At 41.1% G+C, this 16,456-nt stretch overlaps 1 protein-coding gene across 1 annotated transcript in view; it reads right to left on the bottom strand.

Annotated features, from left to right (window-relative positions):
* The window catches only part of PPP6C (protein phosphatase 6 catalytic subunit), a 34,803-nt gene extending 20,158 nt beyond the window's left edge, over positions 1-14,645 (bottom strand). Inside the window, exon 1 of the mRNA XM_014840657.3 lies at positions 14,314-14,645. Coding sequence (XP_014696143.1) covers positions 14,314-14,388 — 75 coding nt within the window. The 5' untranslated portion in view covers positions 14,389-14,645. The remainder of the gene's footprint in view (positions 1-14,313) is intronic.
* Positions 14,646-16,456: the final 1,811 nt, after the last annotated feature.

Raw genomic sequence — 16,456 nt, 5'->3', positions numbered from 1 at the left:
AATCAATTTGAGAACATTTTCATCACCCCAAAAAGAAATTCTGTACCATTTAGCAGTCACTCTCCATTTCCCACAACCCTACCCTACGGCCTTAGGCAACCACTAATCTACTTTCTGTCTCTACAGATTTCTCCATTTTGGACATCTGATATGTGGCCTTTTGTGACTGGATTCTTTCACTTAACATAATGTTTTTAAGGTTCATCCATACTGTAACACGTGTAACTACTTTGTTCTTTTTTATAATTGAATAATATTCCATTGTATGTATTTACCGCTTTTTGTTTACCCATTCATCAGTTGCTGGAATGTAGGTTGTTTCTACAAGTTAGCTGTGAGAGTTTGATTTTGACACATTGAGTCTTAGATGCCTATCAGACTTCCAAGTGCCTAAGATGTTCTGGAAACAGTTGACCAAATGAGTCTTGAATTTCAGGAAAAGGATCCAGGCCAGAAAGAGCAATTTGGAGACTGTCAGGATATACATATTTCGAGTCATGAGACTAGAAGCGATAAGTAAAGTGGTTGCTTACAAATAGAGAAAAGGAAAAGTTCAAGAAATGAGCCTCAAAAAACTAAAACTAGAACTACCATATGATCCAGCTATCCCACTACTGGGTATCTACCCAAACAATCTGAAACCAACAATCCAAAATAGCATCTGCACCCCTATGTTCATTGCAGCACTATTCACAATAGCTAAGACATGGAAACAATCCAAGTGCCCATCGACTGATGATTGGATAAAGAAGATGTTGGGGGGGGGGTTGTATATACACACACACACATACACACGCACATACATACACAATGGAATACTGTTCAGCCATAAAAAAAGACAAATTCATCCCATTTGCAGTAACATGGAAGGACCTGGAGGGAATTATGCTAAGTGAAATAAGCCAGACTGAGAAAGACAAACACCAGATGATTTTACTAATATGTGGAACATAAACAAATACATGGACAAAGAAAACAGTTCAGTGGTTACCAAGGGAAGGGGGTTTGGGGGTGGGCAGAAGGGGGTGAAGGGGAGCACTTATGTGGTGACAGTCAAGAAATAATGTACAACTGAAATTTCACATTGACGTAAACTATTATGAACTCAATAAAAAAAAAAAAAAGAAAGAAAGAAATGAGCCTTAAGACTCCCCTTAGAAGTTAGGGGGAAAAGGAGGAAGCAGCAAGAAACTGCTTAGTGAGGAACAAAGGAAACCATGGGAGTATGGGTATTCTGGAGGTCCAGTGAAGGAAATGTTTCAAAAGGAGTGATCAACTGTGTTCAATGCTACTGGAAGGTCAAATCTTAAGAAACAGAGTAGGACTGAAAGGGAATACATACTCCTTTATTCCTAAATAAACAAGTACCAATCCCAGAATATCTTATACTCTAGAGCAGAAAAGTGGTATATCAAGGAAATCCAAGGCATAGTTCAGAGCTTCAGAGCACAGCCTTTGAAGTTAAAGAGATGAGACAGCACATATCAGCTCCACCTCTTACTACCTATTACTTAGCTTATTGTCTCTTACTTAGCTGTGCAACCCTGAGCAAGTTAGTTGATCTCTCTGGGCCTCAGTTTCCTCATGCACAAAACAGAGCTACCAGCCTGAGGATATTCTGAGGATTAAACAAGATAGCGCATGCAAAGTGCTCTGCAGAGCTTTTACACACACACACAGAGTCATACACTCAATCTACCACATACAAGTGTATGCCGAATTATAAAATACGACCTATAAGACTATACATCAAACCCATAATAGCAGTTGCTGGAGATGTCAAACAAAAGGAATTCCACTTTCATCTTTGTTTCTTTCTTTTACTTTTTAAAAAAAAGTGTAAAAAATTTTATTCTTGGTGGAAGGAAATACTGAGGTATTGGTAGAGTGTTCTTCATATTTTGCTGTTACTGCATTTCTTTTTTAAAAAAAACTTAATAAATGTCATTTTGAAACTAGAAAACAGCCTTAATTGAAAAAATGCAAGATGCAGAATAACGTATACGCTACCTCTTGTATTAAAGGAGAACATGCACACACGTACATCTACACACTTGCTTATTTCTATCTGTATAGGCCTAAACTGCTGTTTCTGGAAGCATCCATAAGAAACATAACACTGGCTACCAATATGAGGAAGAGCACTGGGTGGCTGGGGGCAGGAGTGGAAGGAAGACTTAACATTTATAGCCTTCAAACTTTTTAAGTTTGGAACCATATAACTGTATAACCTATACAAAAAAACATTAAAAATGTATTACCAGAAAAAATAGTCTTTCCAAAAGATGGTGTTGGGACAACTAGATTTCCAAATGCAAAATAATTAACTTGGACCCCTCACAGTATATACAAGAATTAAAACGATTAACGACCTAAATATAAGAGCTAAAACTACAAAACTCTTAGAGGAAAACATAGGGGTAAATCTTCCTGACCCTGGATTTGGCAGTGGAGTCTTGGATATACCAAAAGCTTGAGCAATAAAAGAAAAAATAAATAAGCTTGACTTCATCAAAATTAAAAACTTGTGTTCATCAAAGGACATTATCAAGAAAGTGAAAAGACAATCTGCAGAATGGGAGAAAATACTTCGAAATCATATATCTGATAGGGGTTTAACGTCCAGAATATATAAAGAACTACTACAACTCAACAACAAAAAGACAAACGACCCAAGTAAAAAATGGGGAAAGGACTTGAATAGACATTGTCTCCAAGAAGATATACAAATGGCTAATAAGCACATGAAAAGATGCTCAATACGATTAGTCACTAGGGAAATAAATGGAAATCAAAACCACAATGGGATACCACTTCACATATACTAGGATGGCTATAATTTTTTAAAAACAGAAAATTAGAAGTGTTCATGAGGACGTAGAGAAATTGGAACCTTCATATATTGCTGGTAGGAATATAAAATGGTGCAGCCACTGTGGAAAACAGTTTGGTAGTTCCTTAAATGCTAAACACAGAATAACCATATAACCCAGCAACTCCACTTCTGGGTATATACCCAAAAGAATCAAAAGCAGGGACTCGAACAGATACAGTGCACCAATGTTCACAGTGGCATTACAAGCCAAAAGGTGGAAACAACCCAAGTGTCCATCAACAGATGAATGAATAAACAAAAATGTGCTACATCCATATAATGGAATATTATTCAGCCACAGAAAGGAATGAAGTGCTGATATATGTTAAAATATCGATGAACCTTAAAAACATTACGCTAAGTGAAATAAGCCAGTAACAAAAGGCCACATATGATCCAATTTATATGAAATAACAAAAATGGGCAAATCCATAGAGATAGAAAGTAGATTAGTTGTGGCTTAGGGTTGGGGTTTAGGGTGGGGGGAAATGGGGAGTTACTGCTAACGGGGATAGAGTTTCTCTTTGGGGTAGTGAAAATGTTCTAACATTGATTATGGTGACGGCTGCACAATTCCATGAATATATTAAAACTCACTGAATTGTATACTTTAAAAGTGAACTTTATGATATGTGAATTTTATCACAATAAAGCTGTTATTTTTTTAAAAAATAAATAATATATATCTTATTAAAAAAATAATAATTACCACCTTTACCACAACCACCCAAATCCACTCCTATGGATAGAGACAGTTGTTCTTCCAGTCAATTTCAAAAGATCAGTGTTGTACAGCATTTATTTTTATTATAATCCATTAGATCTGTGATATATAATTTATTTTTATAGTAATTAGTTCCAAAAGTTTATAATCTACTATTTTGCATCTTTTTTTTTTTTCACCCTAACTCATTTCCATCTAGCTTAAGGGTATTCCCAAAGAACAAATATGCCATGTTTGGCCTGTAATATTTTATAGTCTTTCATTACTACCTCCCTTCTCCTCATCTTGCCAGAATAAAAAGCACTACTCTTTTTAGGTTAGCTTCATAGAGCAGGAATTAATACTTTGAAAAGTTTTTTTTTCCTGATACTATACAATTTTCAAAATAAAACAGTATAGTGATGTTTTAAGGTACTTATCTCAGGACCTTACCCAACTTTCTTAGGTATAATGCCTTGCTCAATTAATATCTGCAGTATTGGTGCAGGTATACTCACCAAATCTCCTCAAAGAGAATTCCACCAAGGTACTTGCAGAAGTGCTTTGCTGTCATTTGTACAAGAGTGGGCAGAGTTTTCTGTTTGCCGCCATGAAGCCTGCGTGTTGTCAGACACTTGTCCTGTCCACACTCCTTTCAGATTTCACATCTTTTAAGAACAGGCCTAACTTCTACCAGTGAAGGTCAGAGCCCATACCATGAATACAACTTGGATGTTTCCCCTTAACACATCCTCTGACACAAGGCGCCCCAGAAGCTCATCTCCCAATCTTCTTTCCACAATACGTCTCTGGGAGAGAAAAGTTGTCTATTTCCCACAACGTTAATCTCTCTACTTGCCCACTCTCAGGAAACTGTTGGTTACTTGTAAACTTCAGTGCTCCACTGTGTAGACCTCTTTAAAGATCAATTATTACAATATTACCCAAAAAACCAACCTACTATAAACTCCACCCTAAATTAAACCAAACTGTCCTCTAGAGAGGCCTGTCCTCACCCTGCATTATACTGTCCTCCTTTCTCAATTGCTTTTTCCCAAATTGCACTTTAATGTCATGCCATCAACCTGTAGTAAGGGACATTATAGGAAAGAGTCCTCTAGAGAGCTTGTCACGGTGTAGACTATAAACAAGGAGTATAGGATGCTGTGGTTAAACAGCTGCCTTCAAGGAGGACCCAGGGGAAGAATGTCTCTCTGCTCCCTTTATCAGGGATAGACGTGACTTCCCTGAGAAGCTTGTTTTTATCACCTCGTAGACTCTAAATTTTTTAATTGATTAGTTTCCATCTTTCTGTAGGTTCCTAGAAAGCTTAAGACCTAATCTCAAAGAAGTAACCTGGTCCTCATCAGAGCTTTTATTTTGTATACTACTCTCACTGTTACTGGTGGCTCCATCTTGGTTTCCTATCTTTATTTTCTCTGTCTCATTTTTCTTACTTATTCTGAATGTAATTTATCTTGCTATATTGAAGGAATCTTTGCAAATCACTCTATATCCTTTTTGGAACAAAGTGAATTATCATTTAATTAATATTCTGAAACTAATCACAGCACAGATTCCAGAGGGACTCCATGATTCCCATATTTGAAGGTGCCAGAATTTGTACCCACATATCACTGGCTCTCCTAGCCCATAATGCCTGCTGAACTGCAAGTCACCCCTAGTAACTGGCCCACACCCCCAGTGCTCATCTGAAAGTAACAGGAGACAATACACTAAAGAACATCACTGTGAAACCCTGCCAGTCTCAAAGGCCAGTGAGTGTTCAGAGAACACATGCAAAAACTACTTAGGCAGCATCTTCAACCCCAGGCCAGGCATGCTAACTTGAGGAAAATAACAGCTGCCTCCTGTAACTGCCACTTCTGTAGTGCCAACGAAGGATTTAGGGCGCTGAGTCTCTAAGCCAAAGCCGTTGCCTCTCATCTATCCAGTTCAGCAGTAGCTTACAAATTCATATCGAGCACACACAAAAATAAGAAGTCTATGAAATCTCTACAAACTCTATATAAATAATCAGCCAGCTACAGCCAGTGGCCTCACAGAGCCCAGCCTTGCCACCGGAGAGCGAGGCTCCTCCAGAGCCCTTCACAGATTTGCTCTGCTGCTGGGTTTGGAGGAAGCATGGTTTCTCTTACTGCTCCAAAACAGTCACCGAGGCAAGAGTCTCAATCTTATCTCAAATGTAGGGCAAACTACACCCATCTCTCCCCACAATGCCCAATTAATTCCTAATGCTTGATGACCTCCATTCTCAGGACGTCCTACTTCTGTTCTCTACCTTTTCCTCAAAATACTTGTTCATGGTTCCATTCTATTCTCCGCTCCTGTCTCCCTGTTTCCTCTTGCCTCTCAAACACACTGGATTTTCAATTTTTATAATTCTTTGTTTAGCTGATCTTGCTATCTAAAACATACTATTTCCTTTTACATACTGGTATTTATAAAATACCCTTATCTTAAGAAACAAAAATCTATCTAAAGTTATATTTTACACAGCCTTTGCACAAAGTCTCTACTATAATACAAATCACTGAGAATGGGAAGTGGGAATCCAAGATGACAATGAGAGTCATACCCTTACAATCCAGAAGGAAAAATCTGCATCTTCCAAGCCAGTTTCTCAACCACAGCACTACTGATAATTCTTTGTTGTGGGGTGCTGCTGTCCTGTGCATTATAGGATGTTTAACAACATCTCCGGTCTCTACCCACTAGATACCCATAGCAACCCCAGAGCTGCAACAATCAAAAATGTCTCCAGACATTGCCAAATATCTTCTCGGGAGCAAAATCACCCCTAGTCAAGAACCACCGGTCTAGACCTTTCTCCTGAGTTACACTATTAGAATGGTGTCTGTAGCAAACTTGGCAATCAATAATTGTTTGCTAGCTAACCAACCTCTGCATCCAACAGTCTTCTAAATATCTCTACCTCAATGTCTTGATTTGACAGCATCTCAAACTCAGTACAGCCCAAACCAAACTCCCTTGCATTCCTTAGTCTAGTTACAGTATTTACTAAGTAATCCATCAGAAACTAAGAGATTACACTGAACTCTTCCCTCCCTCCCATAACCTAAACACAATCTGTCAACAGGCCCTATTCTAACTTCTTCATTTCCTCTTAAAAACCACAATCACTTGTCATGGCCTTACTTCAAGCTCTCATGTCACCTGGCCTATTGCTTCTATGACATGTTTGTCCCATTTCAATCCATGGTCCACAATACTGCCAGAATAATAGTTATAAAACCTATTGTCACTGTCCTCCTTAAAAATCTCTCAAGGGCACTCCTCTGTCTATGGCAGTGTTTCCCAAACTCCATTCAGATATCATCTCCATTATTTTGTCATATTCCTACCACACAGAACGATGTATCCCTGTACTCATTCTCTTTGAATCTACTTTTCTTTCTAGTCACATTTTAAGCAATATCACAAAGCAGAGTATGATTTGTTTCCCTCTAAAATACAAAAACATTTCAAAGTGTTTGTCCATGTACCACCTAAAAGATAAAAATCCAAGTTTATCAGCCTAGTCTTCCATGATTTGGCCTCTGCCTGTCTTCCCACCACCACCTCCAGGCATACCAAACTACTTCAAGTTCCCTGAACCAGCCACATTCTTTCAGATTAAGCTATACCATCACACATGGTATTTATTCTCTTTGCACATTCTTGCCTTCCCGCTTTGTCGACCTGAACAAACTGCTCATCCTCTCATTTTTCCTCCTTTGTGAAACCATCTCTGGCTCCAGAGTTAGATGCTGCTTCTTCTATGTTCCCCAATATCCCAAGAGCCCTCTATTTTAGCACCTACCACACCATGCAATTTGTTTACCTTTCTAGCTCCCTTACTATATGGAGAGATCCTCAAAGGCAGAGAGAAGTATCGGACTCTTCTCTATCACCCACAGTGAACAGCACTTGACACAAGGAAACATTTAAAAAAATGTTTGTTGGGGCCAGCCCTGTGGCGTAGTGGTTAAATTCAGCATGCTCAGCTTCGGCAGCCCAGGTTCACAGGTTCAGATCCTAGGCACAGACCTACACCACTCGTCCGCCAGACTGTAGTGGTGACCTACATACAAAATAGAGGAAGACTGGCACAGATGTTAGCTCAGGGCTAATCTTCCTCAGCCCCCCAAAAAAAAAAAAAACGAGGGGCCAGCCCCATGGCTGAGTGGTTAAGTTTGCGCACTCTGCTTCGGTGGCCCAGGGTTTCGCTGGTTCAAATCCTGGGCGCAGACGTGGCACTGCTCATCAGGCCATGCTGAGGCAGCATCCCACATGCCACAACTAGAAGGACCCACAACTAAAAATATGCAACTATGTGCCGGGGGCATTTGGGGAGAAAAAGGGAAAAAAAGAATAAAAATTAAAAAGAAAGAAAGAAAGAGGAAGATTGGCAACAGATGTTAACTCAGGGCAAATCTTCCTCAGAACAAAAAAAGAAATGTTTGTTGTAAAGCAGTATACCCTTTGATTCAACAAACTTTAACTGCCTATCACATACAAGCAGTGTTCTAAGACTTTGGAGAATACAAAAATAAACAAGAGGGACTGGCCCCATGGCCCAGTGGTTGGGTTTGTGTGCTCCGCTTCAGTGACCCAGGGTTTCGCCAGTTCGGATCCTGGGCATGGACATGGCACCGCTCAACAAGCCATCCTGAGGCAGCATCCCACATAGCATAACCAGAAGGATCTACAACTAGAATATACAACTATGTACTGGGGGACTTTGGGAAGAAGAATATATTTTTTTTAATTATTAAAAAAATAAATAAATAGGGGCTGGCCCCGTGGCCGAGTGGTTAAGTTGGCGCACTCCGCTGCAGGCGGCCCAGTGTTTCGTTAGTTCAAATCCTGGGCGCGGACATGGCACTGCTCATCAGACCACGCTGAGGCAGCGTCTCACATGCCACAACTAGAAGGACCCACAACGAAGAATACACAATTATGTACCGGGGGGCTTTGGGGAGAAAAAGGAAAAAATAAAATCTTTAAAATAAATAAATAAATAAATAGGGGCCAGCCCCGTGGCCGAGTGGTTAAGCTCGTGCACTCTGCTTTGGCGGCCCAGGGTTTCACCAGTTCGAATCCTGGGCAGGGACACGGCACCGCTCATCAAGCCATGCTGAGGTGGCATCCCACATGCCACAACTAGAAGGACCCACAACTAAAAATACACAACTATGTACCAGGGGGCTTTGGGAGAAAAAGGAAAAAATAAAAAATTTTTTATATAATAATAATAAAAAATAAATAAATCAACAAGAGATGATCCTGCCCTCAAGAAGCTTACAGTCTAATGGTGGAGACAGACATATTTGTTATCATACAAGACAGAACAGTATACGCTAAGTGGTAAAATCGAGCAGAAAGTGCCAAGGGGCAAAGATCAACATAGAAAAGAAAGAAAGGGAATTTTTTTTGTTTTTAAAGATTTTTTTATTCTTTTCCTTTTTCTCCCCAAAGCCCCCAGGCACACAGTTGTATATTCTTACTTGTGGGTCCTTCTAGTTGTGGTATGTGGGACGTCGCCTCAGCGTGGCTCAATGAGCAGTGCCATGTCTGCGCCCAGGATTCAAACCTACAAAACCCTGGGCCGCCTGAAGTGGAGTACACGAACTTAACCACTTGGCCACAGGGCCAGCCCCTGAAAGGGAATTTTTAAGAGCAAATAAATTCAAGTATGTACTCTGAGTCCTTGTGGCAAAAATCACTTAAACCTCATCAAGTCCTGGCTCTGATATCTGTTCTGCCATCACAAAGACTGTGTAAATGATAGCATGAACATGAAGGCGCTCTGGCAACTCTAAGTACCTAGGCAAATTCTAATCATTGCTAATAATTCTGATTGCGAAATCCCACAGCCCTGTGTGGAGAAAGTGGCATCCAAGCTAGAGCTCACAAGGGACACAGATAGAGGAAGCATAAATGATAGTTATGGACATGAACTCTGGAGCCAGACTACCTAGGTTTGAATACCAGCTCTTCCACTTACTTAGCTGTATGACTTTGGAAAGTTAGTCAGCTACCTATCTATAAAATGGGGCAAATATTAGTACCCAACTCATAGAGTATTAAATGATTTAATGTGTGTGCTATGTAAGTATTAAAGAAGTAGATGAAAGAAACAGTCTGAGCAGAAGCAAAGAAGCAGGGAAGTACATGGCATGTTGTCAGAAAAGATCCATCCAATGTACTTAGAATGGAAGGCAAAAAGAAAGGTGACAAAGTGGAAGATGTACCTAAAAAAGCATGCTCTTTGCCATCCTAAAAAGGCTACTATATCAGAAAGAACTCTGCATAGAGAGGCCTTCAAACCTAATTCACTGATCAGCTGGACATCCTCAGGCAGATCATAAACTCTACAAAACTCACTTTCCCTGTTGGCAAAATGAGAAGGGTACAGAACTAGAAGAATCCCGATTCTCTCTCAGCTCTGAAATTCTAGGAAAGCGGCTGGGGAGTCAGAGGCACGCACTGTCCCATGCAACACCTATGGCCACATGTAGCTGTTGAGCACCTGAAATGTGGCTGTTCCAAACTGGGATGTGCCATAAATGTAAAATATACACCATATTTCATAGACTTAGTACTCAAAAAGGCATAATATCCATTAGTAAGCCAGGCATTATCAGAAAGGGTCTTGAAAACACTCCTCTGGCCCTATACAAAGCCATGGTGTGTCCCTAACTGCTGGACTATGTTCGGTTTTCCCTGCAGTACCCGAAGAAAGATACAGTACAAAGCAAAACAACTCAGGTAAACAAGATGATTGATAAGACAGGCAATAAGATGAGTGACAAGACTAACAGGCTTCAAATCCGTAAGGATAAAGACTACCATATATGATGAGAATCTACAAAATCAGATAGAAGCTGAGGAGGTGCGAAAGGCTGTTCACCAAATCTCAGAAAAAAGCAAGGGAGAATTCTTTGAAGCTTTAGGGAGGCAGTTCCGATGAGGTACGAGTCTGCAGAGCAGGCAGCCCTACACGAAAAACTCAGAGATAGCTCAGACTAAACATAAGTGAGTTCCAAAAAGACTACATTAACCATTAATCCGTAAGTGGTTACGATGGAATGACATAATTCCTTGTGTTGTATCTCTGAGACAGACATTAGTATTCTCCAAGACCTACCACCATAACTGTCTTGAGTAAGAAAACTGAACACCAATTCAGTATGCAACTTCTTTACTTACATGTCACCTTTAATAACTGCCCAAGAGATCAGGCAATCTCCAAATTACAGAACCCCTCTCCTGTCAAAAGTTTCAGTATTCGGTAAGCCTGCCTTTTATCATTCATTCTTCCACTTGGCCAGATACGGAATCTGTATTGTATCTTCTATGATCTGCTCAGAAATCTTCATTGTGGCTGAGAATCACATGAGCTCTTCTTAAAGAAAGGTTACGCTTTGGTCTCCTTGCACACATTTTATTCTTATTCCTTCCAAACAGTTATGTAGATTCGATTCAGTACCAGTGATCTGACCACTTCCAATTTAAATATAGAGAAATCATAATTAGATCTAGAACACCCTGCACATTTATTATTTTATTTAGTCCCTCCAACTTCTAGTCAATTTAAAACACAGGTGAATTTCAGTCTCCTACCAGAACAAACCTGTTTCATAATGACCGTTAAATAGCCCCAATGATTTCTTCTCTTCCTCTGACAGAATCTTTTATTTTGGCTTTCAACCCTCAGAAAAGGTGCTCCTGGAATACTTTCTTGGCCTGCCTAATTTTAGTCTGCACTTCATGCCAAGAAGTAGCAACAAAATTAAATTTCTTTAAATAAACCAGACGTGAGCAGCACAAGCAAATTAATTTGATAAAAACATTTCCAAGACAAAGAAGAAAACCTCCACTTACAGAGGAAAACTCAGCATTCTTTTTTTCCCATTAGTTGCCCAGAAGATTTAAAAAGAAAAGTTTATTAAGAAATAGATACACGCATTGACCATTCTTTTTCACCATTCACAAAAATAAACTCAAAATGGATCAAAGACCTAAAGATTAGACCTGAAACAATAAGTCTTGTAGAAGAGAATATAGGCAGTACACTCTTTGACATCAGTTTCAAAAGAATCTTTTCGGACACCATAACTCCTTAGACAAGGGAAACAACAGAAAGAATAAACAAATGGGACTTCAGACTAAAGAGCTCCTTCAAGGCAAGGGAAAACAGGATTGAAACAAAAAAAGAACCCACTAGTTAGGAAAAAATATTTTCAAGTTATTTATGCAACAAACGGTTAATCTCCATAATATATAAAGAACTCACACAGCTCAACAACAAAAAATCAAACAACCCGATCAAAAAATGGACAGGGGACATGAACAGACATTTCTCCAAAAAAGATATACAGATGGCCAATAGACACATGAAAAGATGCTCAGCATCACTAATCATCAGGGAAATGCAAATCAAAACTATACTAAGATATCCCTTACACCTGTTACAATGGCAAAAATATCCAAAACAAAAAGTGACAAATGTTGGAGAGGTTGTGGAGAAAAAGGAACCCTCATACCCTGTTGGTGGGAATGCAAACTGGTACAGCCACTATGGAAAACAGAAAGCAACCTAAGTGCCCATCAACTGATGACTGGATAAAGAAGACGTGGTATATATATACAACGGAATACTACTCGGCCATAAAAAAGGATAAAAGCATCCCATTCACAACAACATGGATGGAGGGTATTATGTTAAGTGAAATAAGCCAGATAGAGAAAGACGAACTCTGTATGACTCCACTCACAGGTGGAAGTTAAACACAGAGACAAAGAGAACTGATTGGTGGTTACCAGGGCAAAGGCGGGGTGGGGGAAGGGCACAAAGGGTGAAGTGGTGTACCTACAACATGACTAACAATAATGTACAACTGAAATTTCACAAGGTTGTAAACTACCATAATCTTAATAAAAAGTTAAAAAAAAAAGAAATAGATAGATGCTAAGTACAGTTCAATTGTGTTGCAAAGGAAAATGAAATGGTTTAATGACTATATTTCCTTAAGGTAGGAAGGAAATCTAATGTTTATCAAATTCAGAAGTCTAAAGTCCAACTGATTATCTTCCAAATCATTTCAATATTCAAATTCAAGTTAATATCAAGATACATTTTCATAATCAACATTTTACTCATTATAAACACAAAGCTTAAAACCACTTTACATATGTTACATAAAAGAAAATTTCACATCAATTCACTGACATGCAAAAACGAACTTCATTTACCAGATTAACAACGCTGCCAAAAAATGTCTGGTTAGTTTTCCATGAATTGAGTCCCAATGTGGGTTGTATCCTTGTTTCCTAAAAAAATACATAGCAGAAAGGAGCCACAAAACTAATGTCTGAAGGACTGGGATGAGCATGAAAGCTACATGTCTAATACTGGCTTTGCCCTCATTTTCATTAAATTATCCTACTAAAAAGGGGAAAACGCACAAGAACGGCTCCCCTATCATGCAGCACACATTATTAACATCTAAGTACAAGTAAGTTACATTCACAACAGCTCCTGTGGCCTTAAACATTTTGCATACTTGTTGACTGATGTTAAATATCAACTTCCTGCACCAAAAAAAGACAGCCAAAGAAAAAAACAGTAATATCTGAGTTAAGCGAAAGAATTCACAAAGATAAATCGCTTTCAACCCACAGCCTAAAAAAGAAAAAACTATCAACAGTTTACCCACTGACCAAATAGTAAATCAAAGTCAACTGAACGAATACAACAGACACTAGCACTAACTGCTCAACGCCGCTAGACACTAAGCACTGATTTGAACAAACGCAGAAAACACTTGTCAAAAAAGCAGTGAGCCAAAGATTTACATTCCTTTACTCTTACATTCATCCTTTACCCACACATACATTTACTGCCGTTTGCACTCGGCAGCAACAAGAAACAACTCTCCTTCTTTAGAAAACCAAGAAAACGAAATCTTGAGTTAAGAAGGGATGATGGGAGAACGACTTGAAGGACAGAAAAGTATTTGTATTTCTGGAGGGCCTACTCCTTTACCCACTTAAATCAGCTCAACAATGTACTCGAAAACGGGACTCATACCTGATTTAGCAGACGCAAACCAACACCCCTAAAAAGCAGTCGGGGAGTAGGACGCAAAGAGGGACGACTGAACGTCCTCACATCACTACCGAACCGCTCCGGCCCACCCTGGTCCCATTCCCCCCAAACCTACACACACTGGGGCCGCGTCCCGGGAGCCAGCGGCATCTCCTGTCAGACGCCAGCCACCCCGGCTCCTGTCACCGCCTCTAGAGGGATGACCCCATGCCGAGGGCACTGCCCGCTGGGGCTCGGCTCGGAGTCCGGGACTCTGGCTGTGGGGTTAGGGGAGAGGAGCCTTCTAAGCAAAGCTGTTAGGGCTTGGAGCCCTGGGGCAGCAGGAGACCAGGGGGGGCAAGGCTGGGGCAGAGGCCGCAGCATCCCTGGGGCTCCCCGCTCAGGAAACGGGGACAGTATTCGGGGGACCCGGGCTCCCCCGCTTTCCGCGCGACGCCGAGTCGCACCGGGTCGCCTCGCCCCGCGTTAGGCCCTCCGCCGGGACGGGACGGGATGCCGGCGGGGGTCCCGCGGAGGGAGGAAGGGCGAGCCGGCGGGCACCCCGCTGCCGGAAGGGGCGAGCCCCGCAAGCAGCGCTCCCGCCCCAGCCGGGCTCACCTTCAGGTCGTTCTCCGGCAGGTACTTGCACAGCCGCGCGATCTCCACATACTTGTCCAAGTCTAGGGGCGCCATTTTAGAAATAACACGCCCCGACGGCGGCGGCGACGGCGGCTGTACCAGCGGCGGCAGCGGCGAAGGCCGAAGCCGGAACTCTTCCTACGTCACGTCCGGCCCGTGAGAGGCATCTGCGCAGCGGCGTAAAGCTTGACCGGATTCTCCCCGCTGCCTCGGCACGCCCCACACCTTCTCCCGCTGAACCCAGGCCGCAGGCTCCTGGAGGCCCTTTCGGTGCAAACCCTGTTACCTGCTGGGACCCGTAGTTGTCTGCCGCGGGGAGTGCTGGGATTTGTAGTTTTTAGTAGTGGCCAGGTACTCCTCTTTTCCTCTCCCTTCCTTCCTCCAGATTTTCACCTCTGGGGACCCAGCGAGGCTTTTCCGATGCAAAACGGCGAAGTAGTTGACCCTAGCCATTCCCTGGTTTCTCACTCTGACCCTATTAAGCATTGTCTCACCAGAACACCTTCAGTTAAAAATTGGGTAAACCTAACCTAGCCATAGTAACCTGTCTGCACCTTAGCAAGGCTCTGTGAAAACCTTGCCTAAACCTGTGGCAGAGATGTCAGACTACCAGTCTTCTAGTCTGGAAGGAAGGAAAACAAATATTAAAGCATTTCCTATGCTAAATGCTATACAACTGCTGTCTTTTCGTTTAATCCTCATAACGACTGATAGGAAAGCAAGCCTCAGAGAGGTGCAGTAACTTGCCCCAAATCTCACAGGGAATAGGCAGAGGAGCTGAGATTGGGATATCTGGTCTGACTAGTTTAAGTATACTTCAGTGTGAGTCCCAGGAGGGCAGGGAGTTTTTTGTTGTACTCGCAGCTCCTAGAACAGGACCTGGCACTTAGTATATCTTCGACATTCATTCATTCAACAGCTATTTATTGAACAGACTATGTGCCAGGTACAGTTGTAGGCGCTTGGGATATTCAGCAAACAAAATAGACAAAGATCCCTATCCTCAACTCGTAGCTACATTCTAGTAGAGGAGACAGAACATAAACAATAAATATAATAAATAACTGTATAGCATATTAGTGATAAGTTCGAAGGGAAAGAAACCAGCAGGGTAAGGGAGGTGGGGTGATGCATTTCTAAGAACCAACAGAAACGTGAGGGAATTAGCCGTGCAGATACTTGAGGGAAATTATTGGGAACTGATGCAGAGGCCCTAAGATGGAAACACGTCTAGAATCTTTTGGGAAATGGCAAGATTAGTCTGGTTGAACAAGGTGAGAGGAATAAGAGAGATAAAAAAACATTGATTTTTACTTTTAATGCAATGGGAGTTATTGCAGGCTTTTGAGCAGAGGAGTAACATGACATAACTAGTTTTAAAAGGATAACCCTGGCTGCTGTATGAGACTGTAGGAAGAACGGTCGCATCTGAAAGACCAGTTAGGAGACTGTTATATAATCCAATAGTAGCAGGTACTCAATAAATATTTTTTGGGGCCGGCCCAGTGGCGCAGCAGTTAAGTGTGCATGTTCTGCTTCGGCAGCCCAGGGTTTGCCCGTTTGGATCCCGGGTGAGGACATGGCACTGCTTGGCAAGCCATGCTGTGGTAGGCATCCCACGTATAAAGTAGAGGAAGATGGGCATGGATGTGAGCTCAGGGCCAGTCTTCCTTAGCAAAAAAAAGAGGAGGATTTGCAGCAGATGGGCTAATCTTCCTCAAAAATAAATAAATAAATAAATAAATAAATATTTTTTGTTCAAGTGACCCTAGACTGGATCCTCTTGCTCTAAAGTGTATTTTGGGGATATTTGGCTAAACTTTAATGAGGACTCTAGGTGAAGTTCTTTGTATCATTCTTGCAGTTGTCTTGTAAGTATGAAATTGTTTCAAAATAAAATGTAATTTGTAAATGTTTGCTGCAGAATGAATGGTGCCCACTAGCATACATTTCTTCATTTGGTCAACAAATAGTTATATAGTACCTATGTTATGAATGAGACAGACGTGATCCCTGGCCCCATTGGGCTTACAGTCTGAAAAGGAGACAAATAATGAACATATAAATGAGCAAACCACGAATTTCAAAGTGTAATTAGTACTATAAAGGGAAAAAAGGCATA

The sequence above is a fragment of the Equus asinus genome, chromosome 10 (genome assembly GCF_041296235.1).
Source record: "Equus asinus isolate D_3611 breed Donkey chromosome 10, EquAss-T2T_v2, whole genome shotgun sequence".
NCBI classification, from domain to species: Eukaryota; Metazoa; Chordata; class Mammalia; order Perissodactyla; family Equidae; genus Equus; species Equus asinus.
Note: the sequence above shows the minus strand (reverse complement) of the source record. Positions and strands in the feature narration are given on the sequence as shown.